The sequence below is a fragment of the Haliotis rufescens genome, unplaced genomic scaffold (assembly GCF_023055435.1).
Source record: "Haliotis rufescens isolate VD_foot unplaced genomic scaffold, xgHalRufe1.0.p SCAF_9, whole genome shotgun sequence".
NCBI lineage: Eukaryota > Metazoa > Mollusca > Gastropoda > Lepetellida > Haliotidae > Haliotis > Haliotis rufescens.
This window is the reverse complement of record NW_025964383.1, coordinates 35,993,153-36,020,376: the sequence shown is the minus strand read 5'-3', so window position 1 is coordinate 36,020,376 and position 27,224 is coordinate 35,993,153. Positions and strand designations below refer to the sequence as shown.

At 39.6% G+C, this 27,224-nt stretch overlaps 1 protein-coding gene across 1 annotated transcript in view; it reads left to right on the top strand.

Moving 5' to 3' along the window:
- Positions 1-18,711: 18,711 nt before the first annotated feature.
- The window catches only part of LOC124113167 (gamma-aminobutyric acid type B receptor subunit 1-like), a 75,537-nt gene continuing 67,024 nt past the window's right edge, over positions 18,712-27,224 (top strand). The window contains exons 1-2 of the mRNA XM_046473420.2: positions 18,712-19,833; positions 23,034-23,171. Coding sequence (XP_046329376.1) covers positions 19,576-19,833; positions 23,034-23,171 — 396 coding nt within the window. The 5' untranslated portion in view covers positions 18,712-19,575. The remainder of the gene's footprint in view (positions 19,834-23,033; positions 23,172-27,224) is intronic.

The following is a 27,224-nucleotide window of genomic DNA, read 5'->3' as shown; positions in this document are numbered from 1 at the left end:
AATGCAGTGTGAAATCTACAAACAACAAAGTGAGTGAGTGAGTGAGTGAGTTGGGTTTAACGTCGCTTTTAACAGTATTCCAGCTATATCGCAGCGTGTCAGCTTAACGTGGGAGGAAAGCCCGAAGTGATGCAGGTCTCAGACGTTTACCACTTCGGCGAAATCAACGAGCATAGGTTTCTGGCTTGCCCTAAGGACGCAACTCTGCACAGCGAATCGCGGCGCCTTAGACGACTGAGGCACCCGTGCCCCCCAAACAACAACGAAATGGTATTCAAGTTACAATTGTATTGTATAATAGGCAAGGTTTTCAAGTCAATACAAATTACTGCAAAGTAATTACAATTGGCAAAGAGTCGGTGATAATATCATGCACCTAGCAGGTGCCTAAATAGGCCAAGGCTGGATATCCAGCGTAAACAATGAATTTCATACATCCTGCCTGTAAACAGGACAAAATGATGTCACAGTTTCACATATGTAAGTGAATGTGAAGATGACAAAATGATGTTACAGTTTCCCATCTGTAACACGAATATGAACATGAAAAAATAATATCACAGTTTTCAAATATGTAACATGAATATGACCAAGACAAAATGATGTTAAAGTTTTATATCTGTAACATTTATGTGAACATGAAAATATGATGTCCCAGTTTCACACCTGTAAGTGTATGTGTAGATGACAAAATGATGATACAGATTCCCATCTGTAACATGTATGTGAACATAACAAAATGACAAAACGATCTCACAGTTTCCCATCTGTAACATGAATAAGAACATGACAAAATTATCTCAAAGTTTCCCATCTGTAACATGAATATGAACATGACAAAATGATCTCACAATTTCACATCTGACACATTAATGTGAACATGACAAAATGATCTCAAAGTTTCCCATCTGTAACATGAATATGAACATGACAAAATTATTTTAGTTTCCCTTCTGTAACATGTATACGAACATGACAAAATGATCTCACAATTTCACATCTGACACATTTATGTGAACATGACAAAATGATCTCAAAGTTTCCCATCTGTAACATGAATATGAACATGACAAAATTATTTCAGTTTCCCATCTGTAACATGTATACGAACATGACAAAATGATCTCACAATTTCACATCTGTAACATGTTTGTGCACATGACAAAATGATCTCAAAGTTTCCCGTTTGTAACATGAATATGAACATGACAAAATTATTTCAGTTTCCCATCTGTAACATGTATACGAACATGACAAAATGATCTCACAATTTCACATTTGTAACATGTTTGTGCACATGACAAAATGATCTCAAAGTTTCCCATCTGTAATATGAATATAAACATGACAAAAAAAATTAGTTTCCCTTCTGTAGCATGTATACGAACATGACAAAATGATCTCACAATTTCACATCTGTAACATGTATGTGAACATGACAAAATGATCTCAAAGTTTCCCATCTGTAACATGAATATGAACATGACAAAATTATATCAGTTTCCCATCTGTAACATGTATACGAACATGACAAAATGATCTCACAGTTTCCAATATGTAACATGAATATGAACATGACAAAATGATTTCACAGTTTCCCATCTGTAACATGAATATGAACATGACAAAATTATATTAGTTTCCCATCTGTAACATGTATACGAACATGACAAAATGATCTCACAATTTCACATCTGTAATATGAATATGAACATGACAAAATTATTTCACAGTTTCCCATCTGTAACATGAATATGAACATGACAAAATTATTTCAGTTTCTCATCTGTAACATGTATACGAACATGACAAAATGATCTCACAGTTTCCAATATGTAACACGAATATGTACATGACAAAATGATTTCCCATATGTAATTGTTGTTAAAACATGTATGTTACGGTTTCCCATCTGTATGTGAATGTAACTAGCAGAAGGATATTTCTTATCTGGCATCACTGGAAGAACATTCAAAGGATACAAAGAAAGTCAGTAGAACTTGCCCACGACTACTCAAATGGGTAAATACTCAGGGGAAGAGCTGATCTAATCTAAAACCTTGCTTTCTTTGAATCAGGCCGTGAGGACAGCCGTGTGTGATTAAAGTATTCGCTCGTCACGTCGTAAAATTGAGTTCTAATTCCCACATGGGTAAACTGTGTCAATCCCATTCCTGGTTTCCAACTCCGTCATAAAGTTGCTAAAGGCGTCGCAAAATATCACTCACTTGCTTAAGAAGCCATTATAACCTCAAAGGCATTCTACTATACCTTTGTGAAACTATATTTCTATGAAGAATGTAATACGATATGGTGAGAGAACTAGTGAGTAGCTACAGTAAGTATTTTTCTTCAGGTGAAATGTCCAGGATATGAAGAACATTCCGGATACTTGCAACATAAGGAATCATCGGTTAAGAATTAAGAACAGCCAACACCAACCATAAAAAAGTCCTAAAGATTGCTAAATATATATTTTGGGCGTTCGGATGCCATTCCAATATTTAACCATGTATTTCCATTCAGACGTTTCGATTTTTGTAAAATGTTCTTGGGTTAATTTCGTTTGGATTTGCATTGAAATTGATTTAAAAATTAGACTTTATAGTCTGTCCACTTCCCTATTTTCACCTCACCTGACTGCATGAATAGTTTAAATTGCCAGACTGAGGGGGTTGCACATAATTCAAATGCTCCTTACGATGACTCACATTGTTCAAATCATTGGAGCTTTTTTTGGTGTTTTCCTTAACGCTGTGCAAAAGATATTATAATATCAACACTGATAGCAACTGTTTTAAGTGCCTGTCTTTGTTGACATCTTAGACTGCTACTACATATCCAGGTGAGCTACATTGCCGAGGCACTGCGTTTATAAAACTAATGATCATGAGAAACAAAACTTTTTTTACGTGGCCGAAAAACATAGTCCCCTTAACTCCGACAGAATTATGTTTTTGCAAACTAACACGACACAAGTTTACCGGTGTCCTATCCTCGGGAAACTTCACGATAAGTCTACTCAACCGACTCTCTCTTCCGGACTATTGTCATGTTCGAGAGTGAAACCTTTCAGTACTTCAATCGCGTTTCTGACTGTGAGTGCACGAGACAAATGTAATTAACGCTCAAGATACTGTTTCATTCCTCCCGACACAGGTGTCTCTTTCAATCAATGTGGTCTTACTGGTCACCTTCATGTCAACAGAACACAGGACTACATTGAACGGTGCGCGCTGCCCACGGACAGGCGTCAGTTGGCTGATTAAAAACATTGCAAGAGAACACTCAGCTGCACGTGTAATTGCCCGGATGAATAATGAGGGCAGTTCTGAAATGTGAATGTGAAAGCGTTTGCTATGAACAGATAGCTGTATCAATCGATACTTAGATGGTTGACCAATCCTGACAAGCAAAAACGGAGACGCTTGCTCTTGTAATCAAGGAAACTAACGTCATGTGCTTTAATGAATTGTCAGAATAAATTGCTCTTTATGTCGGTAACCTAAAGGAGTATAAACATACAGTAAACTACGTTTATACCGAACACGCTTATAACGAACAGACGGATATAACGAACTGTTTTTGTTTTTTTGTCCCTGCCACTTGCTGCATGTATGCTTATGACGATCTACGATCATAACTAACTCAAATTAGTGGTCCCTTTATGGGTTCATTATAACCGTAGTGTACTGTATAGGGATTCAATTTGGTAATAAGCATAGAAGCATAAGCATGAAGGCATATTGCAATACATTATTTCAAATCGTCATTTGATGTTATCACTGAAATATATTGTGATTAAATACATGATAGATCAGAGTGGCCAAACAGATTTCTTGCACTGCGAATTCAAGAAGCAATTCTATATATAAAAGGATAGCTACAAAACATTCAATGCTCCTAACATAGAAGTTTTAACATGCAGGGACCTCGTAAATTGGGTTCATGCAGCCTGGAACAGAACATGTCGGCGGCGTGTGAAAGTGTGAAATTGCTAATGCCATGGGGAGCGTGTGTGTGTGTGTGTGTGGGGGGGGGGGGGGGGGGGGGGGGGGGGGGGGGGATGGATTTTGGTATGAGATGATATATAATAAATATATATGGATTTAGACTATGTAATTTTGCGGCAGGCAATATCTCTTTTCAAACGGTGAGAATCATAATTAATTTTGCCAGAATATCACATGGTCGGTCCCCCACATGATGGGCTGGGATTTTACGAAACTACTGCTAAAGTGGTGACTCGCTCGATCTTTTGCCAATGTGCAATAAGGCAATGCAGTTTAGTTTCGTTCTCAGATGCTGCAAGCCATGAGTTGGCTCAGCTATTGCTGACTGTGGCTTAAAGCAACATTCATTCACTCTGAGCTGGCCACCCCCGTGCAGCACATAGGCACATCCATCAGGATCATACAAAGATGTATCGATGAATCTCGTAATGGGTAATATTGATTCGAAATTGGGGAAAAACACGTATAGCACGTATAGATACGCCTTCCCACTGATACAATGACATGTGATCTATTTTTTGTTGTGTCATCCACGTGGGATTCCTTGGAAAAATATGTCCTGTCTATCAAGTACTTTTAAAAGAAGAAAGAAAACGAAGAGCTAAAAAGATAAAAAGGGGAAGAAAAACGAAGAAAGGAGAAGAAAATAAAAAGAAGAAAAGGAGAAGAAGAAAGAAGAAGGTGAAGTTTAATTTCTTGAAGGCCCATATTCAAAGACAATAAAAAAAAGTACAGAAATTGTAAAATATAATAACTCAACAAAAACAAGAACATGTCATTGCATTACACAACATTGTTTTTGTCATCAGCGTAATTAAGGCAATGAAATAGATATTTCAAGAAAGTTTAATTGTTATTACATTGTTGTTATGACAGACCTCAAAATACATATTGTTTCAGGATGAAATACTTTTCTCAGATCATCATTACATGAACAAATTAATAGAAACTGGAATTCGTCCTCTAAACCATTAATTCAAATTTGACATATGCGAAGTCTAAACATCGAAGATCTAATATCTACCTTCGTTGTTTTTCAGCTTTGGAAAGAGCAGCTCTAAAATCTCACATTTATGTCTCTAAACTTTCTGTCTGAAATATATTTTTAGACTTGTAGGAGCAGTAACATGACGTTAGAATGGTTAAAATGTGCAAAATGGTCGACTGTGTGTCATCGTACAGTGATGGCTTCGTTCGTAGATCATGTATTAAACCTTTTGTCTATGTGTGACTCGTTATGTTCAGCTGTGATACCAACCAGTACTTGTTTTATCCCTTTAATGCCTAACGTCAGTCAGGGTAACAACAAGTACCGTCGTTTTTGGTATGAGACGGCAATGGGGTCGAACCATTGACCATCCGCTCTCCTAGCAGACGCTCTTTCAACGAGACTACCGAGGCTTTGGGTTTCGTGAACAATGTAACATTAAACGTAACAATACGGTGTTTCGGTGAATTTCAGTGTGTCAGGTTGAAATCGTAGACTTGGTTGTTTTTGCCAGAATTATCTACTTCTACGTTTTGTGCGTCGTTGGACAGCGATAGAACTGAAATACTTCTGAAAACAGAATTGAACTCGTTCCTTGTGAAAACACTAATTAGAATAAGCTCTCCTGGGCTTACATTAAGAATCAGAGCATGCAATCTCCACTCTACATATGCGTTTTGAATGTTATCCTGAGTACTCAACTGGACGTCCTACATGTAACATGATTTTTCAGAAATGATGTTGTCTAATCTATCCCTTTAGAGGATGTGGCATTTGCATCAATACCCTTCCATGTCATTCTTTATTACCAGTGAATACTGAGAATTGGTCTTCAGCAACCCATGCTTGTGGAAAGAGGCGACTACATGGTCAGTGTAGCAGGTAACAATTAAATATGGACACACTCTGTATAGTGCCAATACAGTGCACATACCAGATCAAATCACAACATGACCCCTCACTTGGCCGCGAAACTGGAAACATTGAATCTCAAATAATAGGGAACTTAAAACAATAACGCATTATGTTTACGCCAAGCCTTTCACTTCACAGAAGTAGCCATAAATCTGATGCTGGCAACAATGTCTCAATCGTATTGTTCAAGTAATTGGTATTTCACAGTCACATATTGGGGAATTGGCATAAATGCACTCAGCCGAGAAACATATAATTATAAATTTCCATCACAATTTGCCCAAAACGCCCTATGGAATCTGTTTCGGTAGTTAATCGAGACTGATTATTCTCTGACGTTGACGTTTTGAAACCTTATTCTAGTGACTCTTCTGCCAAGTGTGGCTAAAAGGACTGTCATCAATCAGGGATTAGTGTAATTACACGTCCCCATATGTGGCAGCAACTCCAATCATCATATCGTATTATTCATCGATCCAAATAAGCTTGGCGCTTCCTAACAGCGTTTTTTTTGGTTGAAGACAGGGGAAATTGATTAGGTAAAGGACGCTCTTTTGACAGACATAGTAATGTACGAGTGCCTTTGGCATTAGCGAGAGGGTGTCAACGATGGAAGCCTCAAGCCCTTTATAAGTGGTCAATAGTGGATTTAACTAATAAACACAAGGTATTTTATTTTATTATGGGGATTCGTTGCTACCCTTTCAGGCAAATGTGTGTTGGTATTCATAGAAGTCAGGAAATGCCCACGAGTACCTTTTGTTAACGATTTTCCCATTTCTGCTATTTAATTTCATGCTCCATGTGCACATTTCATCCTGACATGGACGATTTCACACCAGATAGAACATAGAAAGAGTAACACGTTGCTTGCTGAATCTGTCACAGTCCTTGGGTAAGCGGAACTAATGTACCACCGTCATCACGCCTGGATGGGTTCAGCTTCCACACAAGTAAAGCTGTCATGCCATTGATCAGGCCTGATTAAGAAGAATACATCATCAAACGTCTAAGGTATGCCGATACTGCTGACCGGTCGAGGTCGCGATAGTTGCATGGATAGAAGTGAAAGATCCATAGCGGTATTGATTATGCTTGAACAAGAATGGATACCATCACACGCCGAAGGACCCTGCTTACCAGTCTAGGTCAAGGTTTGAACTCATCCATCACAGATTACACATGCCATTAATAATGCTTGATTAGGAATAAACACCAACTAACGTCGCGGCACTATGACCCTTGTAACCGGTCTAGGTCATGGTTTTATCTTGATATTCACACAGCGTCCACATGTACAGGTCATCAATAATGCTTGATCAGGAATAAACACCAACTAACGTCGCGGCACTGTGGCCCTTGTAACCGGTCTAGGTCATGGTTTGATCTTGATGTTTGCACAGAGTACACATGTTCATGTCATCAATAATGCTTGATCAGGAATACACACCAACTAACGTCGCGGCACAATGGCCCTTGTAACCGGTCTAGGTCATGGTTTGATCTTGATGTTTGCACAGCGTCAACATGTTCATGTCAATAATAATGCTTGATCAGAAATACACACCAACTAACGTTGCGGCACTCTGACCCTTGTAACCGGTCTAGGTCATGGTTTTATCTTGATATTCACACAGCGTCCACATGTACAGGTCATCAATAATGCTTGATCAGGAATAAACACCAACTAACGTCGCGGCACTATGACCCTTGTAACCGGTCTAGGTCATGGTTTGATCTTGATGTTTGCACAGAGTACACATGTTCATGTCATCAATAATGCTTGATCAGGAATACACACCAACTAACGTCGCGGCACAATGGCCCTTGTAACCGGTCTAGGTCATGGTTTTATCTTGATATTCACACAGCGTCCACATGTACAGGTCATCAATAATGCTTGATCAGGAATACACACCAACTAACGTTGCGGCACTCTGACCCTTGTAACCGGTCTAGGTCATGGTTTTATCTTGATATTCACACAGCGTCCACATGTACAGGTCATCAATAATGCTTGATCAGGAATACACACCAACGTCGCAGCACTGTGGCCCTTGTTACCGGTCTAGTTCATAGTTTGATATTGATGTTCGCACATAGTACGCATGTACATGCCAATAATAATGCTTGATTAGGAATACACACCAACTAACGTCGCAGCACTGTGGCCCTTGTTACCGGTCCAGTTCATAGTTTGATCTTGGCAATTCGTCATAGATTCTGCATGTTATATGTAGTATGTGGTTTATAGTATATATCAACGAATGTCCAAGGCAAAGCTCAGTGGGTTGGCAATGTTGTGTTTGTTTATGTGTTGTTTAACGCCACACTCAGCAATACTCCAGCTATATGATGGCGATCTGTAAATAATCGAGTCTGGACAAGACATTCCAGTGATTGACGTCATGTGCATCGATCCACGAAATTGGGATATGATGACATGCATCAACCAAGTCAGCGAGCCTGACCACCCGATCCCTTTAGTCGCCTCTTACGACAAGCATAGTCGCCTTTTACGCCAAGCATGGGTTGCTGAAGACCTATTCTATCCCGGAACTTCACGTGTCGGATTGGCAATATCACTGCGATTGCAACATGCATAGCCCCGCGAACCAGTAAGGGTATGTTTTTTGTTAAAAAATATTCTTGATTAGAATGTCTTATTGATTATACTTGATTAAGGAGAATGAACGCCAAAAAGTATTAAAGACACCTAAAAGCTGCCGTTAACTATTCTAGGTAGTTGGTTTATCTTGAATACCCGCTACTGAGATTGACCAAGGACCGACAAGGACATCATGATTACCAGTCTTAGTCGCACATTGTATTTTGTACAAGGTGAGGGTTGGACATCCAATGCTTGACTCAGAATGGATACCGAAGACATCATTACGCCGTTACTCACCATTACACCTGTACATATACCCCAGTGTAAGATTGGGTGTTCGTCAGGGTCCATCCCCACACGTCTTATAGTTGCATGGTGTTATAAACATACAAAGCAATGCTTTAATTGACATAAGAATGATAGAATAAAATATTGACCGGATGGCAACTTCTCTCATCGGCTTCTTCTTAGAACTTCAACAGCATGTTGTGACGGGAGGTGAAACATGATGTTGAGGTGAGGTGAAATGGAGTTTAACGTCGCGTCCAAGATTATTGCACTTATTTTGAAGCGTGCATGCACGTGTGTATGTGGCTGCTTGTACTAGTCCGGACTGATGCATATACCATGAGATACCACGCCGCAGTTTAACATACATACCCCACTCAGAAACAATATACTGACTCCGAGCCGACCAGTCCTTGCTTTAGCCCCTTCATGCCGAGCGCCAGACAGGGTAACAACAAGTACCATCTTATAACGTATTTTTGTTTCACGTGGCCGGGGATCCAAACCCGGAGCTTTCGGTCTTCGGGCGGACGCTCTACCACAGGAATATACACCAACTAACGTCGCGGCACTGTGGCCCTTGTAACCGGTGTTGTTTATAGTTTGATTTTGGCAATTCGTAACAGACTCGCTACACGGTCGCCATTTTCGTTGGAGTGTCGGGGCTATTAATCATATTAAACTTAACATCACAAGAAAGGATCCGTGTACAAACATAGCCATGATGATAAGTCAATAATTGTGTTAAGCGAATGACCGAATACTAATGGGCATGGACATTTAATTTGTTCTTTGAAACTCTCTGTATATATCTTTTATCGCGACTGAGAATCAATGTTCTGGAAAGAAGTCATTTGTTACATCCTCCCTTGCCGGATGTACGTGTGCATCACGTTTTTCCCTGTACGTGATCACCACTTTCTCAAATGTAAAGACTTCGTGACTGCCTTAAGCCGCATGACCCTCTCTTAGCGTTATAGAAGTGTTCAATCACAGCTGGAGTATGCCACAACACCACGCAATCATCTCTTCCTCTTCGTGATCAATTGTATTAATTGCATTTTATGTATTGTGAAAAAGACATTTATCCGGACAGTACTTATCCAGTGGAATCGGATTAAAAAATGTCTCAATTGTTACATTCCCTTATTCTAGATATATACGATTCAATAGAAGTTAAAGAACACACGATTCATTCGTATTTCTATAGTCATAGTCATACTACTACAGTTGATCTATCACGCCAAGTATCTGGTGTTTTCCTGCGGCTTTGGGTAGTATACAACATCAATGTATCCGGCCGTGATATATCTGAAATACTGTCAAAAGCAGCGTTAAACCAAACTTACTGCACAGAGGTCCTCGGGGATATATTCCGATATAACCGTAGTTCGGGACAACCGGATATACGAATGTAATACCTTAGGATTTTTACCATGATTTTGAAGGGACCATGCAAATACTTTCACATTCTATTGAATGATCAAAGCGTTACTGTTATTCTCTTTAACGAGGGAGCAAGAGTGGCCCTGCCGTCTAAGTCGTTGCAATTCGCTGTGCAGAGTTGCGTCCCTTGGACATGCAAGAAACCTATGATTGTGCATTCGAATGCCGGTTCGCCTCGACAATGTACTTTGGTTTGTCAGCACCATACCCGTACCAGTCACTTCTGGATTTCCACCCTCTTATAGGCTCACTTGCCGTGATATAACTGACATACAGTTGCAAACGGCGCTAAACCTACCTCACTCACTCACTCTATAACGAGGTTTCTCTGTAGAAAGCATACCAGGACCATACCATGGTGACATTGCACCTTAGGGAAAGGGTCAAGATGAAGTGATATTTTGCATGAATAAACAAACGCGTGTCATACAAATTCGTTTCTTATGTTTTACAGATAAGTCGCAATGTTGGAAAAAGGTCATTGAAGTAAAATTAGGAATCTGTATATAGGAACATGAATTTGAAAATGTTTTTTCTCAAATACGGCTGCAACATTTGTTTCAATAAACATGTATTTGACGATCTCCAACAATCTGATAAAACAATACAGTTAAAAAGGGTATTCCTCTATTTTTTAAACCAAACAAATGATATAAGCGTTTAATAAAGGTGAAACGAGTGAGTGAGTGAGTTATTATTTAACGTCACATGGGCAGTATTTCAGCCATATCGTGACGAGAAGTTATACATTTATGATACATGTATGATACATATAGACTACATAAAGAGCTGTCAACGATGGACAGTAGAATAACTAGAATATCACAGGCTTGATTTAAAACTAGTTGAGAATATTAAAAAAGCAGTAAGCATTAATGAACAACTAAATATATAAATGGGCTAGAAATCGTCAGCCACTGAAGGGAGATCACCATACTGGGGACCATGGGGACTTACAGTACCTTTGCTTCCTGCATGGACCCCGGCTGGATTTTATCATCCCTTCAGTCACTGGCGACAGTGTACCAGTTAAGCCTTAGATTAAAATAACGAATATACTACGTTTAAAAGCCTAGTATGCAGAAAAATAACTCGAATGATATGGGATTTACATACCCTCTTAGGGGGGAAATAATTTTACGCTACTTCAAACCCCCTCGAGGGTACAGCCACTAACAATCTAAGTTATTAAATTGCACTACCATTTTTTAAAACAATACAGTAATTACATAAAAAAATTATGAATAAGGTCTATTTCTTTAAAAAACATAGTATTAAATGATAATGAACTTTACTAAAAAGGTCCTTCACTGTTTTTACACTGAAATATTTATCACTTGTGATGGAAAAATCAATACAGTCAAGCAGGACATGCTTGACCGTGATTCTTTCATCAGAAGGGATACAAAACGGAGCATCCTCACCTTTTAACAAATATTCATGAGTATAACGAGAATGGCCAATACGACATCGAATATCCATCGTATTTGAAAACGAATTGCATGTAATGTTTTCATGCTATTGTATATTATTTCGTGACAAGTGAGTGTGTATGGGTTTTCGTGGCTTTGAGCCATATTCCAGCAATATCACGGAGTGTCAAATGAGCTTGACACATTTTGCCCATATGGGGAATCAAAGTCTGGGCTTCATCGTGTCAAGGGAACGCTTTAATCACTAGCCTGTTTAGTGAAATGTAAGATGGCAATAGCGCATCATAAGTCACATAATACGTTGAAATCATACACTGTTTATGATACTGCACTACTAATTCTAATATAGTAAAGTTTCGAATTCACAATCAAATCTTTGCCTACAACTATTAATACTGTTGGACAATACGTCGGAAGTGATACGTGGATACGCAATTGTGCATAATCATGTATCTTGGGTCGTTTTCAGTATGCCTATCTGACAACACAACCAGAACAGACTATCTAAGTGATGCTGAACTTCATTCAGTAGAACTCTGTTGAACTCGATCCATCTTTTAAATGATCAAGCGTTATCTTATCTTTCCGGTTGTCGAGTCTTTATCCAAACAGTGATCGAATGTGCCTGCTCGGTATATCCCTATCCACTGATATATATCGTTGGGCACTCCGAGTTAACAAGGTAATAGTGATCATTCAAATACAATCGGATTAATATCGTTCGATAATGGTAATATTGCCTATGCCCTTTACTGATTTACCCACCTGAACTAGAAACAAATAAGTCCAGTGAGACCGCCTCTGTTTTACATTTAGATCTATGTAAAAAGATTCAGAGTTACAAAACACTCTCCACAAAGCTGTATGACAAGAGGGATGACTTCAACTTTCAAAGAGTCAACTGTCCCTTCATGTCGAGCAATATTTCTGCAGCTCCAGCCTTTGCTGTCTACTTTTGCATAACTTGTGAGGTACCATCGAGCACGCTCTAACTACCATGATTTCAAAGGGCGTCATACGACTCTTTCACCAAATTGTTTGAAACGTCGCTTTTCCCAGTATTAAAGAAGTTGTTATCCATAAAAATTGTGTCTATCTTGTCTTTCACCAAAGATTTTTCATCAGGGTTACCATATTTATGGCCTCATCAAAGCTTTCAAAAGGTTTTACTGACTGCCTGTGCCTGGGTTTCTGACGGGCGCCACAGGTGGTGCAGCATACGCCCACATTTTCGCGAACACTTGGTATCATCACTCTTTGATAGTGATTCATAAACACATGCGTATGATAAAGTCGGAATCGTACCATCGACTTATGATTATGGAATGGTTTTATCAAAACTTCAATATGTTGTTTTAATTCGTTTCTTTGTGATCTTTCATCTATATGACGGCGGTCTGTAAATAATCAAAAAGCGTGGTAAAGACAATCCTTCTGTGATTGACATCAAGAGCACCGAACCTGGCGTTTCAACTAATAGTTACACTGACATGTTCGGAATACGATTCCACAACATTTACACTTCAATCGGTCAATAATAGAATTCTTCATTTAACAAATTCATCAGAGTCCATAATTGAACAGCACTGAAATTGTTCAATGAGATGTATGGTTTATGTTTTGGAAGCAACGATTAATGATATTACTTCAAACCCATACATAAAAAATAAAAGCGACAACACCCTTGCCCTATTCATAAGAAACCTCTGCAGAGTCGATTGTACGATTCCGACTACATGTATATCATGAGCATGTGTTCATGAATCACTATCCAATAGTGATGATACCAGGTGTTCGCAAAAAGATGGGCGTATGCTGCTCCACCGGTGGCACCCGTCACAAATACATGCAAAGGCAAGTCAACTGTTCACCTGAAAAAACAAACCCTAGTTCATAAACTCTTCTCCTATTAAGCCCACCTAACAAAAAAAAGCTGTATCCGTTCTTTGAGCGCCCATCTCATTCTATTACAGATACGAGATTTAATGTTTGCTTTTGAAAAAGTGATTCGTTGTTCGTTAACACCAATCAATTGTCGGCGACCGCGCTGCCTGTACCTATCTCACTTCTGTATGGGAATATAATGGCTGAAAGGTTCAGATCTCGAGAGAATTACGTTAGCTTGCTCTAAATCATCGCGGAAACAGGGAGCAACGGATGGAGCTCGGGCATCGAGAAACATAACGATCTACGGTAAACCAATCAGATGAATCCACACTGGAGTGTGGGCCAGTGAGAGAAATTACAGAAAGATAATGCTTTAAGCGTGATGGCAGAATTCGCACAAATGGTACTGCACGTTTATTATCGCCGTTGCTGGACGTTACAAGGGGAAATATACGTTGTTTGTAGTTCAACCCCTGCCTGACCGTGCATGAGAGTGCAGCTGTTCCTTGATTTCATCTCAAAGGAAAATTATTCTTTATCGCTGTTTCGACCAGTCACACGTATTTGGAATGCTTTTGAACAATTGACAAGGTTATCACTTTAAGAAGAAGGCAGTGTCACTCATCTACCGTTGCTTTAAAGGAAGGGACAAGGCTGTAAATAAGAAGTCACCAACAACTGCAAGAACAGATTTAAAGTCGAAACCTGTACTGCAATCGGAGTATTGTTGTTGCGATTGTTCCATTCATGGTGTCGGATTGCTCACTATGATATGGAGATAATCTTGTATATCATGGTGGATGTAGATATGTTACTTTAAAGAGACCTGGTGAAGGTATGTAACTTTATTTTCTGAATTGCATGTACCTTCATACGTTATAGCTCGCTAAATGTCACTCTATCATGTTCGCTTTTTGACAGGCACACATCGAAAACTACTTCAAGTTATCCAATGTGTACATCAGCAGCCATGCCGAACTTTCATTGTTGGTAGAATACTATAGCTATCCACCAGCTTACTAAATAATGCATAATTAGGAATACTGTCTGTGTGAAATGGGTTTTGAGTTTCTCTGTTTCCTTTGCCAATACACAGTGAAAATGACATAGCTCATAAAATACAAATATTATTTCCTTACAAAAATGCAATGTGTACGTTTGCGATAATGCATGGAGGTCACGACTTAGCAATATACATGTATGCTACTGGACAAATCAATATTAACGCCATATCGGATATCTGCTGTATCTGTGTACGTAATGCTCAGCCCCATTTGGATCATTCATTCGTCTAGAAAAGAGTGCACATGTTCCCTGCCCAACAGTCAGAAATAGCTACGTATTACTGCTTGAAACCATTTTGTCATCCCGCGTGGGAGATATCTATTCAGTATTCTAGATTAGATATTCTGACATCTGTCCGCGTATCTATTTGATCAAGACCTAACGTTAATAAAACAATGGTTTACCACATCAGAACAGTTTTGGAGTTGAGCCACTTTATTCATCAACGCCTACTTACGATTAATGAAAGAGGCTCCCTGATATTTTATATATTTTTTGCTAACAGCCAAGGGAGCTATAACTGCGACCGGGGCTGTGAAGGCTGAAACACTTCATTCTAAATTGGCATGCATGTAGATGATATCCTCCAACATAGTTCCATTCTATTCCAACAGTTTCGACATTGATCTTTCTCATGGCCGAGTAGTGTCACGAACCGAATATAATACAAGGCTGTTATTCCTGAATACCTAAACCTTACCGCCTATAAAATCTCAATCTAAAATGCACGGTGGATATTAAAGGAAGGTTTTACAGTAGGAAGCGTTATATATCACATGTAGTGCTTTCCACATTCTTTACAAGAGCTTGCTTTCAATAAGCCGTACACATGATGTATCCGTCCACGTGACAGGTGCCTGAGGCGTTAAACGACAGTTGCGTCCACGTTTTATTACTCTATTAGATATTACACCTACTGGTTTGATAGTTTCACTTTAAACTGTCCGCGGGACTGGTTTTCATCATCACTGAATGACATTGATTTCCATGGCGACTGTGGCTTCCCAAGTTGGCCTGTTATTATTGCTGTTTCGCATTTACATACTTTAATGATTCTGCATGGAAGTCAGGTTACATGACGGTAACGTGGAAAGAAAATAAGAAGGAAGAGAATTTATGGATGTCAACTTCATCATTATGAGGAACACAGCGTTTCGGTGTATATGCTTACTCCTTCATCAGGTGAAAGAAGTAAGCACATGATGAAGGAGTAAGCATAAACTATGAAAAGTTGTGTTCTCCTAAATTTAGAAGTTGACATCCATAAATTCTCTTCCTTATGTGTATCGATCACTCCTAAATGCATCTCACCGACGAGAAAATAAGAACATTGACATTTGTTACATTTTAGTTTCACTTCTGCAATTTTATGTAAAAACTCGTTAAAAATATTTATTAATTAGAATCATTGTCATCATACCAACAATTTTGTTTTAAAATGTTCACTCAAATCACAGACAAAAATTAACCTCATGTCGTTGACACTAGTTTTCTAACATCTTATTTCTATATGTCTTGAGGGGCGGTCGGGTAGCCTAGTGGTTAAAGCGTTCGCTCGTCACGCCGAAGACCCAGGTTCGATTCCCGACATGGGTACAATGTGTGAAGCCCATTTCTGGTGTCCCCCGCCGTGATATTGCTGGAATATTGCTAAAAGCGGCGTAAAACTCACTCACTCAACTCACTATATGTCTTGACATACCGATCACAGTTATTCTCACATCGTTGATACTAGTTGTTATAACATCGTTAAGACGCACGTGTAGCTCAGTGGTCTGCATTTAAAGCACGATGGTTGTGCCGAAATTGGTCCTTTTGGCATACTATAATCAGATGATCGTTGCTTCGAATCTAAGATTCGACCATTTTATGATTCTAGTTCCTCAGCCCTATGACGTGCTCGTCAGTTTCGAATAAATAGCGTCTGCGACCTGCATCACTTCAGGCTTTCCTGTCACACCAGGCTGACACGACGAAATGTAACTGAAATATTGTTCAAAGCAGCGTGAACCTAACTCAATGACTTCGATGACATCAATTGTTTTTAGGACATCGTTGATAGTAGTTCTTCTAAAGGTTGCGTGTCACGTTGCGAGTACAAGTTGTTTTAACATCGCTAACACCAATATTTCTCCCGTGGATGATTCCAGTTATTGTCACATCGTTGGTTCTAAGACTATTGGAATTAGTTATTCTAATAGCATTGATCCCAGTTGTTTTACAGTCGTTGACCTTAGGTTTTCTTAAATTGTTGGTTCCAGCTGCTCTAAAATCGTTGGCATTAGTATTCTTATATCATTGATTTCGGTCGTTCTAAAAACGTTGCCATTAGTTATTCTCACATCGTTGATTCAAGTGATCTAAAATCGATGGCATCAATATTCTCACGTCGTTGATTCCAGTTGTTCTAAAATCGTTGGCATTATTTATTCTCACATGGTTGATTCAAGGTGATATAAAATCGATGGCATCAGTATTCTTACATCGTTGATTCCAGTTCTAAAGTCGTTGGCATTAGTTATTCTCGCCTCCAAGGCGATCTAAAATCCTTGAAATCAGTATTCTCACATAGTTGTTCCAGTTGCTCTAAAATCTTTGGAAGGATGTATTCTCACATCGTTGATGAAAAGTGATCTCAAATCTTCGGCATCCGTATTCTCACATGGTTGATTCGCAGTTGTTCTAAAATGCATTATATTTCTCCACATCGTTGCTACAAGGTCTTCCAACAATATTGATGTCTTCGGGACGTCCATCCTGGCGAAGAGATAGTCTTGCATTGTTAGTCAGTTCAAAATTGCTACACGATATCCAGAGGTAAATGAGCACTTGCCATGACAGGACTATTGTTTATGGAGCCTTCCCTCTTTTAGTCATGGTACAACCCAGCGGAGAGGTATTCTTCCATAGCTGACCAATTCAATATTGCTTCACAACGTTTAGTTATGACTCGGCACTAGACAAGCGTAGATAAGATTATGGCTTCAGGGGAAGTTCGTTTTTGCACTTCAGTACAACACATTTACATATGTTTGACACAACGTGGTATTTATTAGACAGTGCCGCACACAGTTTGTCGCATCGCACGTAAACCTGGTACGGTTTAGGGCCGGAGGGCTCGGGTTCAGTCTGAAATATTGCATTAATGCCAAACGTGATTTGATTTACAGATCAAGGGCATGAGTTCCGACAACTCATTGTGTACATATGTCAAAACATCTCTGATGTATACTCCAGCGATACGAGTGAGTTAAAGTTTTAAGTCACATCGGCAATATTTCGGCCATATCGTGACTTTCAAAGGCATAATATACATAATAAATACATGAAAACTATAAAAACAACTGCCAACAAGGGACATTAAAATCACTAGACATATCACAGATTATGATTAAAAACTAGCATGGAACCATATAAATTCATCGCTAGACAGTACAATACATCATTAAAAAGGGCTATAGATCGCTAGTAACTGAAGGTAGATCACCTTACTAGGGACCATGGGGACTTACAGTACTTTTGCTACCTGCAAGGACCCCTGCAGGATTTACATCATCCCTTCAGTTGTTGGCAACGATTACGAAATTTAGCCAAATTCAAAAGAACATGCATCCCACGATTAAAACTTTGATAGGAATAACATACTTCGAATGATTTGGACTTACTGTACCCTCTCAGGGGGTATTTTACAGTACTTTAACCCCCGCCAAGGGCACAGCCAATAACAATCTCAGTTAACAATTAGACACTACCAATTTAAGGAACAACCATGTACATCAGAATTTAGCAATCAGTTCAAATTCTTTTAAATAGCCAATAATTAAATGAGGACTAATAGTATTAAAAAGATCCTTAAGCGATGATGATTTGAAATAGTTATCCCTTGAGTGCAGGTTTGTTAAGTGTTAAATGTCGAAATCTGAAGACACGATTTGCATTAATTAACCCGACGTGATTTCAAGAACAGCGAATCCACGTTAGTCCGGTCGCAACACTTACGGGTACACAAACCTTACAAACACATTTCCGTATCAACGTGTTGTTAGCGTATAGAAACATTACAACGGCAATGGTCCGGATTACGGGCTTTTATGGCATCAAAGGGATTCGGACTCACACAATTTCACCTTAAAAGACGAATGCATTCACCTTCTCATGACATATAATGCTTGTGTATCAAAACGGTGTACTACTCTCGATATCAGTGCAGGCCATGATGGGTTAGCGCTGTATACTTAACATGAGAAGCTTTCGCGAATAACCAGTTTATATTTACGGTGACGTAGTTGATGTTATCCCTAAACCAGACACTGCCCTAGGCAGCAACTTAACATTGCTAAAGGACCTCTTTATTGACACTATGTACTATGAACACCAGTGTCATTATAACACCCGTTCATTTCTTTTATTTCTGCCCACAGGAAGTCTGGAACAGATGGCTGACGTTTAACTGGTGATCAAGAAACTATTTACCTGCCCAATCAACGTTTACTGACCTGCTAATTTTAGCGCTGCATAATTCCCAATCCAGCTGATGGCTGCAACCTGTGCGGCGGGGCCTTCCTTCCACAGTTAAAACGTTGATGAGCCATTAATTTATTACATTCTCGCTAATGGTGTAACACTGGAGAGATTTGTTACAAATAGCCTGACCTTGTTTACACTAAAATTACCTTGCCAATCGATGATATTTGTCTGGTTACGGGCTGATACTCATCAACTATAGTGCCAGGATCCTCAAGCCCCGAGGAGAGCTACAGTTATAGAAGTGTGTGCACAGCATCGCTTAAGAAGCCAGACGCGCACTTATTCATACGTGTTGAGAACAAAGCCCCAGTCTCCGTGTCACGTTATCCTCATCCTACAACAAGATTGTGTGGTTGCTGCAACAAACCTTGTAAGACTTGACGCATCTCAGAGTCTGACATCATGATGGCCAATTATAAAACTATAGCATTCCTCAATTTCTATTTCATCATTGTGACTATGGATCTCCAGACACTAGGGAGCCTTCAATACAGCAATGGCCTTCGGAATCTGACAATCCTTGGACTTTTTCCGCTCACGGGAGGATGGGGAGGGGGAGAAAGCGCTTTGACGGCTGCTGAGATGGCTCTTGATCATATCAATGCAAGGACGGATATCCTACCTAATTATAACCTCATAATGGAATGGAAGAATACTAAGGTAGGTTAACGATATTCATTAAAACCAGTAGCTTTGATTGATTGATCAACTTGACCTGATCAATTGATCTCATTTGATCCAGACTTCTATTGTGGTAATTTTTTCCGCGGTACCACAACAGTTATTTTGTTAATTTGACTTGTGTTATTGCTTGATAAGGTGTATTTGATGAACAACATGGTAACCAGATACGTGATGCAGAGATAATCGGAAGCTTATTAAGATACTGCAATGATGTTTTCGTGCAGAGCAGTGCAATCTCGATTGTGTCGGTTGCCTTGAAGAAACAAGCGTACGCGCTATTAAGTCAAGAGTACTCTCAAATCAAATCTTAAGTTCCTGGTTTGCTAACCTACTTCATACATGATCCTAGTATCACTGACAACGCTCAGAGCTGGAGGAGTCTGTCTGATTAATTGTGACAGAGCACGTGTAAATATATTTGATAAATGTGGAGACACTGACAACTCGAAGTTTTATTAATATCATACCTAATTCTTCTGAACTAGAACCCTGAGCATCTGTAAATCCGTGTGTGCTTATAATACCTTCTTTTTACTTGTGTTCAATTTTGAGATCTTTTCTTGCGTGACATTCTACTTCATGTACTTTTTTTGTTCCAGAAAATTAAGTACTTTACGCTATTATTAGCGGTCTTCTTTGCAAATATATCACGTTCTTCATAACCTAATTACTTTTTCCATAAATACGATTTTGGTGCTGCTTCTTGCTTGCATATATAGGTACAATGCGATGTTAAGACGAGTGAGGAGATATTGTTTTTTCTTAAAAGTTGTCAGCAATATGGCATCTGTTTTAGGGCGATTTTTGAATAATCAAGCCTGGGTGATTATGATCGCGACTCAGCGCCTATTGTACATGTAATCCTCTAAAATCTACAAAGGATTTAGTGAAGCGGATTTGTTGCGCTCTATTACCAGTTGAATTTCCATTAAAATGTCATGGATTCTGCCCTATTATATTTAAAGGTCCGAGTATTTCTCCCACAGGAGAAACATATTAGCCCAGCTCATGCCAACCAAGCGAAGGGTGACTGAACTATGTTTGCTTATTTGTTTGTTGTTTAACGTCGCACTCAGCAATATTCCAGCTATATGACGGCGGTCTGTAAATAATCGAGTCTGGACCAGACAATCCAGTGATTGACAGCATGAACATCGATCCACGCAATTTGGATATGATGACATGCATCAACCAAGTCGACGAGCCTGACCACCCGATCCCGTTAGTCGCCTCTTACGACAAGCATAGTCGCATGGGTTGCTGAAGACCTATTCTACCCCTGCTGTTGACGCGTGTCTGTGTAGGCGTGTGCCGTATGTCATCGAATGACACTTCTTATGTAAATTTAGTGGAGCAAAGTAAAAATTCTAGGACATTTTTCAGACATTTATTTTTAAAAATTCAAACAATTTCTCCTTGCCAATAACTACACAATATCTGCACCACATTGGCAATAAACTTTGTGTATAGTTTTTTCTACTACTATAGCAAATCTCGTTCAGAATTTCAATATTTGAATTTTGAATTTACCTAACATATGTTTATTATTATTATTATTTTCATTTCTTCATTTAAATAATTCATCTTGTGTATATACAGGTTGCTTATTTGTTTGTTTGTTGTAACAAGCTATATGATGGCGGTATGTAAATAATCGAGTCTGACCAGACAATCCAGTGATTGATATCATGCACATCGAACCACGCAATTGGGACACGATTATATGCATAAACCAAGTCAGCGAGTCTGACCACCCGATCCCGTTAGGCTACTGAACATTAGATGTTATAGAATTCAACAAAATCGAACACAATTTGTACTAGTTGTCAATCACTCAATCTTTCCAATGAATAATGTTCTATACATTCTCCCACTGATGAACTCTTTTGTTCGTGGTGCCCTTTGCGAGTTTTAGTCAATGGGTATACAAGGAGAATACTGAAACATTTGTGGTGACAGCGTTAATGATCCCAGTAGCCATATTTCTACATTCCCCTCCTTCACCAGGTCCTTGTCTCCACGCGTATCCCCTTATAACGTTCACAGATGGACTCGTTAAACGTCAGAAGATTTGATTGGTTTGGTTGGTTTGTTGTTTAACGCCGCACTCAGCAATATTCCAGCTATATGACGGCGGTCTGTAAATAAACGAGCCTGGACCAGACATTCCAGTGATTGATATCATGAGCATCGATCCACGCAATTGGGATCAATGACATGCATCAACCAAGTCAGCGAGCCTGACCACCCGATCCCGTTAGTGGCCTCCTATGACAAGCATAGTCTTCTTTACGGAGAGCATGGGTTGCTGAAGACCTATTTTACCCCGGAGGCAGAAGATTTAAATTTCTAGAATTTCTTTGCAAATATCTACTCATGAATGTTATTTGAATATTGCATTTACTGTCTGAAATCCCTGAAATAAATGAACTATAAACTGAGCATAAAAATATGCCTTTGAACTATAAATATTTTCAAAAGAGCAGTCCAAGTACTGTAGCGTTTCAACGGCTTCAAGTCGATATTGTGCCATCTTTAGGACAAGTCCACTATTTGTAAGGGAAGTAGGCCTTTAACAATTGAATTAAATAGCAACATCATCTCGTTAGGTCTTTCCTAACTGAAGAAACATTAACATACAAATAAAGATTATCCTGTTAATCCCACGGTCAGAAGAATAATTAATAATCCGGGGAAACAATGTTGTCTATTATTGCAAACATTAGCTGATTTTATATGGACATTTGTGCTACTAATAGGTAGATTTTCGTGGTTTACAGCCTAACCGGCGCTCCCAATAATTTCAGTTGAAGTTTAAAAGCGGCTATGCCTTATGTCGAGAATGTGGCTCCCTTGGGACGACATCGCAGATGCAAATGAGAAGAAGCATTATCTTGATAACAACGTTATCCATAATTTTATGTATTATCCACATGTTGTCGACTCCAAACTGCGCCACTGAAAACAATTATTGAAAATGTTGAAAATGGCAGACAGAACTATGTTTTAGCTGTACGAGATGATTAGTGCTCCCACAGTTATAATGTAACCCGTCATCTGATGTATTAGTTGTATCCGGCACTATAAAAATAAACCAACTCTGTCACACAGAAAAAAATAAATTTATTTTTGTGCTTGGTTGTCAAACATCATGTCTCCGTCTTCATCATTTCCAGTGCAACCCAGGATTGGGAATCAATGAGATGTACAGGCTTCTGTATGATCCCCCGACGAAAATCGCCATCCTTGGAGACGGTTGTTCCTCCGTCAGCGAAGCAACAGCGCAGGCGTCGTTTTTATGGAACATCACGCAGGTTTGTACACGTTAAACTACTTAGTGAGGTGTCTCAGAGTCTCACCCAGTGATCATCCACGCCATGCTGATACTTTCACCGTAGGCGTTTGTTGTTGCAGCACAGCATGCTTCTGTTTGGCATGTTTAACTTACAAAGCATGTAGTTTTCTTCTTACGAATGCCTTTATAATGGACGATGTTTGATCAAGGTGACAAACATAACGTCCTTAGTAAAGCTTTCAAAAATTGGGATGGTGCAAATGTGGAGGACATTTCCAGATTTGATGCATCAGTGACAAATTTGGCGTCCGATGCAGTTCTCTATCTTTACCTGTTCCCGTGATTTTATTTTAACAATTGACTTGCCTTCGCATGTGTTTCTGACTGGTGCCACTGGTGGCACAGTATACGCTCATCGTTTCGCCAAAACTTAATTGTCATAGTGACTGATAAGCACTTAAGGATTGACTGTGTATTTGTTTCGGTTCATTGAGGTATGAACCGAAAAACCGATGTGCAAACTGTATGAATCTTCGTCAGCGAGCCTGACCACCCGATCTCGTTAGTAAGCCTCTTACGACAAGCATGGGTTGCTGAAGACTAGACCCTGATCTTCACGGGTAAGCAAATAAATGATTACGAAAACGAAATAGTCACATTGGATAAGAATGTCCTTCTACGACATTTGATGTAAAATGTCGTTAAGACCTCGAAAAGAACGTTTCGATATTGTGATGGATAGTCTGTTTAATATTGTGGGCGATCGCCTATGTGTGCACAAAATGTAATCGAAATTCTGTTTTTTTTCAAGAACCATAAAATACTCTCCGACTTGTCAAACTCTCTTTCAGTATGAGAAAATGTTACCTGTGTTATCCTAATTCAATGATCCAGTGAACGTTATTCGAATTAATATGACAGATTTGATGGGTTTAGAGAAGGTTGCTAACATGTGCCTGTGTTTTACCCAAACTGATTCTTTTAGCTGAGGTAAATTAACATACATGTAACGTTCACAAATTAACAAAATCAGTCCATTTTGCTCATATAAGCCACTACAGCTCGAGCATGAGACCCTATACCAGGAGGCTTTAACAAGTTTTGTTGTGTTCGTTTGTTTTGTTAAGGTCGCACTCACAATAGTGCATATGTATGACGGCAGTCTGAACATAATCGAGTCTGGACCAGACAATCCAGTTATTGACACTAGGAGCATCATGGGATACGATGACATGCAAGAACTAGGTCTCCGATCCCCAGATCCATTTAGTCGCCTTTCACGACAAGCAGATCTTACTGGGGGCCAATATTCTTTTCGTAATCCAAGTAAAATTGCCAATTATCAGTCACATCATCTTGTCCTGTCAACTGCATGCCAATCTTTCGGGCGGTGGGCTGGACTAGTCGTTAAAGCATGTCACGTCACATCGAAGGCCCAATTCAAGTCATTGCTGTCTCCATGTCGTTGCATGATTGGAATATTGTTAAACTCACTCACTCATAACAATATTTCTATTTGTTGAACATTTTACACTTAAACGTATTCGGCCTCATCCTGGGGTTGCCCCACTGATGATGCCATAAGCATACACGACAATTAAACCCATGTACATGTAGGGTTCGGAGAAAAACAGAAACTGACTAATTCGATGCCAAGCTGAACATTCGTGTGATACAATGTGTCATGTCACCTGCTTACTATCCTGTATTTTAGGTTCGTTGGTTGGTTTGTTGTTTAACGCCGCACTGAGAAATATTCCAGCTATATGACGGCGGTCTGTAAATAATCGAGTCTGGACCAGACAATCCAGAGATTGACATCATGAGCATCGAGCCACGCAATTTGGACCGATGACATGTATTAACCAAGTCATCGAGCCTGACCAACAGATCACGTTAGTCGCCTTTTACGACAAGCATAGTCGCCTTTTACGGCAAGCATTGGTTGCTGAAGACCTATTCTACCCCGGATCTTCACGGGTCCTGTATTTTAACTTATTATTCGTTTTTCTTCCTACGCTGTAAAAAATCATTACGATTTCCGGACTTAAACTCCCAACACATGGCAGTATACATTCCCATTTGATTCACAGTATCTTTTGTGAAGGTACCCGTAGGCTGCCGAGTCGGATAATGCACGTCAAATATTTGTACATTGGCATTAAGTAATCCCTCGGCGGATATGTTCTGTCTTCTGTTCGCACAGAATAAAGGATCCAGATAATGTGTTCCAACTAATTCTGCAGCTAATATTGGCCATTGTCATGTTCCATTACTCTTGAAGAAACTAAATGTGTGTTATATTGACATGGGGACAAATTCCATCGTTCACAGCATGCCATGCGTAACAGATCTGAGGTAAAATCATTTTAAGATTAAAGTTTTCTGATTGGAAAACTTTATATTTATCCGGCTGTTAAAGTAAATATGTAATACACTGCTCGACACACGGTGTGTTCAGGTGTTTTATCAACAGTAATGGCTGCAAAGTCGATTTGGGTGCATTAGCGACAGCGCATTATTGGCATGTTTATTAGACTGAAATAATTACAAAAAAATCAATTTCTTGTTTCATGTTAACAGCAAACACGGTGTTAGATTGCCCGACTGTATAATCATGTAGCTGGTGTAAATTCTGAGTTTTAGTGTGAGAACTGTGTTGTGCACCCAATATGAGTGAGTGTTCGTTTGTTTGTTTGTGTGTGGTTTAAAGCCGCACTCAGCAATATTCCAGCTATATGATGGCGGTCTGTAAATAACCGAGTCTGGACCAGACAATCCAGTGATTGACATCATGTGCATCGATTCACGCAGTTGGGATACGATGACATGCATCAACCAAGTCAGCGAGCCTGACCACCCGATCCCGTTTGTCGCCTCTCAGGACAAGCAAAGTCGCCTCTTACGGCAAGCATGGGTTGCTGAAGACCTGTTCTACCCCGGATCTTCATGGGCCATGGTTTTATGCCTCTTCTAGAGAACTCTGTGTTGTTGTTCACCTTAAATGATTCAAAGAGTGAAAATGGCAATATCCAAGCCCTATCACGACTGAGCACACTCATCTTCCAGCGACAAAGTTGTTAACTTAACTTTATAAGAAGATTCCGGGGTAGAATAGGTCTTCAGCAACCAATACTTGCCGTAAAAGGCGACTATGCTTGTCGTAAAAGGCGACTAACGGGATTGGGTGGTCAGGCTTGCTGACTTGGTTGATACATGTCATCGATCCCAATTGCGTGGATCGATGTTCATGATATCAATCACTGGATTGTCTGGTCCAGACTCGATTATTTACAGACCGCCGTCATATAGCTGAAATAATTAGTGCGGCGTTAAACAACAAACAAAATCATAAAGTTATTTAACACCTTTGCCGCGGGAAGATGGGGAACACCAGAAACGGGCTTCACATACTGCACCCATGTGGGGAATCGAACTCGGGTGTTCGGCGTGACGAGCGAACGCTCTAACCACTCGGCTACCCCATCGCCTGCACCCAATATGAAGCTAACCAGTGACGTCACAATGGTCTGCAAAGCATTGTGATGTAATTTCATTGCAGTCATATCTACAGTGTAGATATCGCTCGATCTAATCCAAGCGATATCTCCTGTGTGAGCCAGTTTGGGATGATAAATGGCATTCTGGAGACCTTTGGTCTGAATATGGGAAAAACAAAAGATGAAAATGAGACGCATTTAGAAATGTTGGGTTGCATTAAGTGGGTAGTCGCCATCGGCATCGTCATCATTAAAATCAACAACAGCAGCATAGCCATTATCCTCATTGATTGACACTCACGTTACCACGAGACCCGTGAGCACCCGGGGTAGAATAGGTCTTAAGCAACTCATGCTTGTCTGGTTTGTTTAACAGAACAACGTCGCCTGTTAGGAGTACCGTTGTGCAGCATCAGGCAACAAACAAACCTTTTCGTCGTTATGCAAATTGTAAGTGGCTTTCGTATCGGTATTTCTAGACATGCTTACCCTTGTCACGAACACCCGATGCCATCACTGTAATTTAGTTAGCCATTCATGTAATTTTCTCCATTAGTTTGCATTAGAGCTAT